Raw genomic sequence first — 3,946 nt, 5'->3', positions numbered from 1 at the left:
AGAAGCATCTGCCGAGCTTTTGCCTGTGCCATTCGAGGACAGACTCTCTGCAACAGTTCAGGACAGCCCGGCCTCTAAAAGGAAACGCCACACCAAGTCAAAGCTTACTCCCTTCTCGGAGTTGCTGGAAAAAATGGGGCAAGCAAGAGAGAAGCAAGCCGAAGCGTGAGCTGAGGAACTAAAAGAAAGAAAAAAGTAATAAGTAGAGCGGGCAAAGCAGCATACAGACCGCATGGAGAGATTTGAACGCCTGCTAGACTTGATTGCAAAGCAACCAGGGTCACAACAGGGAGAATAAAGTTGGCTTGCGCTACCATTGCATGTTCAATTTATTTCAAATGGGAACATTCTTCACACATGAGACGAATCATTTTACCAAACACTTTTATACATTGGCATGGCATTCAAAGAGATGCGACATGTTCCTAGCACTGCTCCTTTGCAATGAACTGTCGCAGGGACTGACTGTAGCATGGGAGACTGCAGTCAAAATCCCCTTCAGTGTCGTCATAACCTACATCTTCCTCTTGTGGTAAAGATGTCAGCTCCTCGAAGAATCCCTCTCGTTATTGCACAGGTTGTGGAGCACACACGCTGCCATGACTATATAGCAGGACTGCACAACACTTTTGGCATCCACAAGGTACAACCTCCTTAAACGCTGTTTAAGCACGCCGAAGGTGTTTTCGATGGACACCCTCTGCTGACTGTGTCGCTCATTAAACTGTTTCTTCCGAGATAGAAATGAGGCTTCATTGTCCCTGATTGGGGACATCAGCGAGGGCATCAGAGGATACGCACTATCCCCCAGAATGTAGTTTTCACCACATTCCAATGCTGCACGTGTGAAGAAAGGGCTCTCCTTCAAAACGCGGGCATCGCGGACGAATCCAGGGAAACCAATGAAAACAATCAGAAACCGATTCCTATCATCGCAGATCCTTTGTAAAATGATAGATGACCACTTCTTGCGATTGAAATATGAGTACGTTGATTCGCTTGGAGTCAGGATCTGGATGTGCGAACCGTTGATGCAGCCGATGGCATTCCGTGGGCCTTTGCCTCCACTGTTGGCAAGGAAACCTGCCTTTATGCGATTCATTTCTGCACTGCTGGACCAGAATGTGATATCACCGCTAAGTGTGTGCAAAAAGTGGATTAACCGCGTCATGTATGCATGCTCTAACGACTCTGCCACGTCAAATTTGTTTCCTATGGCGTACATCGGCATTTGCGAGCCGATATACACAACAGCAATTAGACATGTCTTTTCAGCGGATATTTTTTGACGCCCTTGAAGAGCGTTTGGGTAGAAGGTCGAAGCTCTGAATTGACCCCTTAGCCAGTCAAATGTTTCTCTAGAGAGCCTGAACAATCTTTTGAACTCATGCTCATGATACCTAGAAATCACGTTCTCGTACCCCGGCACATGATTTGTACCTCCTCGTGCCAACGCACAGGCTACCAAAACTCACACATCGTCGAACTCGTCGTCGGAGTCAACGTGAATGTCACTGTAGTCGCAGTCGTCGTAGCTTTCCGAGCCCAATAGCTCCATGACAATTTCAAAGAGGGCCATTTCCCGTGGCAAGCGGTGCCAGCGATACACAACACGCACGTAAAACACGTAAAGAAAGCTATGCGTCTGCTAGGCCAGCACTTTCGTCTTCGTTTTGCAGTCATGCGCTAGTGCGGCTCCAGCCGCACTTGCTGAACCGGCGCTGCAGGCGCTGCACCCGCTCGGCATCGCTGCGGCACTTTTCAGAACTAGTGCAGCCAGTGCAAGCCAAATCGAAGAGACCTTAAGTCGTACCTCAGTTCCGACGAGTGTTAATGGCGCCATTTTTTTTTTCAGTTTTGATTAGAAATCGTTCACCTCTGCGAACCTTTTGTGACGCACCCACTCGTATTGTACTGGACTGGTATTGCACACCCAGAGGTTGTCATATATTTAAAACATCTCAAAATTGGCTGTTTACGCGATCAAAAATATTGTAGCCGTTCGTCTTCCAACTGCATTATTTTTCGCAAAAAACGATTAGCGACCAGAAAGCCCAATCATGACATTGGGGAAGAAAGTGACCGACAGCTGTCATAGCTACCGACGCACCGTCTTATCGGCACCGTACAATCCCCACATCGACTCAGGCACCATACTTTTGTTATATACTTTTTTTTTTAATTTTGACTGTTCGGTTGAGCTAACAAGGCCAGAACATAGCGTTTGGGGCAAATTTCGGCTCCCTAATCTCTTGCTGTTGGCCAGATTCCCTATTGAAAAATCCATATGCGCTATATCCAATTATCCGATATGAAATATAGAGAATCCCAGACAAAAAAACCCGCTTTTCCTATAGGTCATATCATGTTATTGCATGTATGAGTTATAGGGAATACTATCCGGTAAGGCTGGCAAACTTTTTTATTTTTAGGGAATTTTATGGCTACCTTTCTGAGCTTAGGATCTCACAACCTGGGCGCTCAGTGATTTATTCAGCAAGTCTGACTGGTATCGTGGTGCCATCAAGTAACTGAACACCCTTCATAAAAATCATAAATCGCAAGCTTCATATTGATCTAAATGCCACCAAAACTTTAAGAAGATGCTGATTGACGTAATCAACCAGCCGGTTCCAATAATTTCAACACTTCTTCAGCATCTCCTATTTCAATGTGGACGTTTCATTTTATATGAGTGTTTTTATGTGCTTTCAATTTCTTTCTTGAATTTATTTCTGTATACATTCCTGAATTGTTCTGAATGGTTGAGTTGACGCTTAAATGGATTTAATATGAGAAATAACTTCTACTCCATTCAGAAGCTTTTCTTGTCTTCGAATTTTAATTATTTTGTTAACTCATCATTGAAGCCGCGCAGTTGTTGTGCAATATAGGCTGCAGAACACAACAGAATTTCATCGTTCTTCAAAGGAACATGTCCGCGTATGTGTTCTCTATGGGCCTGTTTATACTTGAAATGCCTGTTTTGAGCCCTGTGCTCTGTGTAGGAAGATGCAGCGAACAAAGCGCTCCCATAGAAGGCTTTTGTTGGCACTACGTCTAAGGGTGCTGAAATCATCCGACATGGTTAAGGGCCTTCAAGTGTATGATTGTTTGCTCAACGGTGTAAAGAAGCAAAGCACACACGTGCACACGCCCCAGAACGCATATGAACGCGCGCGCAGGCACAAATTCACGTACATACACAAAAATGCGTTTTCAATAAATTAGAAGCAGCTGGGCTTCTTTTATCTGCGGGCACAATGCAGGGCCCGTCTATATACTGCCCATGAATAGAGTGCAAACATAGCCGACAAGCGGTGGCTTTAGGTTCGATGAAGGACTAGGCCTTCTCTGCGTAGAATGCGCCGTTTACGCTTCGTGACGCGTGATTTCGCAACATCAGTGGGATGCTTATCCGACGAATAGGAATGTAATGACAAACAGTACTGCAGTACTGTGCAGGAGCGAAATATAGATATTTTAGAATTCGAATTGTTTGATCTGTTTGAAGAAACCTGTGTATAGTAGAACCTTCTTTCACTCAACACTGCATCTAAATCCAAGAAAACTGATGGAGGCGTCGCCCCTCGTCAGAGATGCTCACTGCTGGTCATTGACCCTCCCCTCAACTCAGCCGAAACGTAGGTAATGCAACACTCGAGGGGCGGCGCTATGCTCCACTCGGTGGAGTGGAGGAAGAAGAGCTTCGGGAGTCAAGTATGATTTGTAAATGCAGAGGATAGCGTACTAAAGCAGCACCTCGGGTCCGAAGAACGTTGTAATAAAGGCTGTGAAATATTTTTTTATTATTGTAGGTTCTTTGCTAATGGCAGGCCAAAGCATTCGAGTTTTTTTTTTTTTTTTTACGAGGGCTTTCAACAATATAGACAAATGTTGTTCGAGTTGAATCGCGTACGGTGAAATCATAAGTGCAGCGTGAGTA

At 45.0% G+C, this 3,946-nt stretch overlaps 1 protein-coding gene across 1 annotated transcript; it reads right to left on the bottom strand.

Moving 5' to 3' along the window:
* Positions 1–541: 541 nt before the first annotated feature.
* LOC126534847 (putative nuclease HARBI1) lies at positions 542–1,579 on the bottom strand. The gene is made up of 2 exons (XM_072289468.1): positions 1,476–1,579; positions 542–1,136 (listed from the first exon to the last, which is right to left on the bottom strand). Exons 1-2 carry the CDS (start codon positions 1,577–1,579, stop codon positions 542–544), a joined length of 699 nt encoding a protein of 232 aa, XP_072145569.1.
* Positions 1,580–3,946: the final 2,367 nt, after the last annotated feature.

This window comes from Dermacentor andersoni, chromosome 7 (assembly GCF_023375885.2).
Source record: "Dermacentor andersoni chromosome 7, qqDerAnde1_hic_scaffold, whole genome shotgun sequence".
Classification (NCBI taxonomy): Eukaryota; Metazoa; Arthropoda; class Arachnida; order Ixodida; family Ixodidae; genus Dermacentor; species Dermacentor andersoni.
Note: the sequence above shows the minus strand (reverse complement) of the source record. Positions and strands in the feature narration are given on the sequence as shown.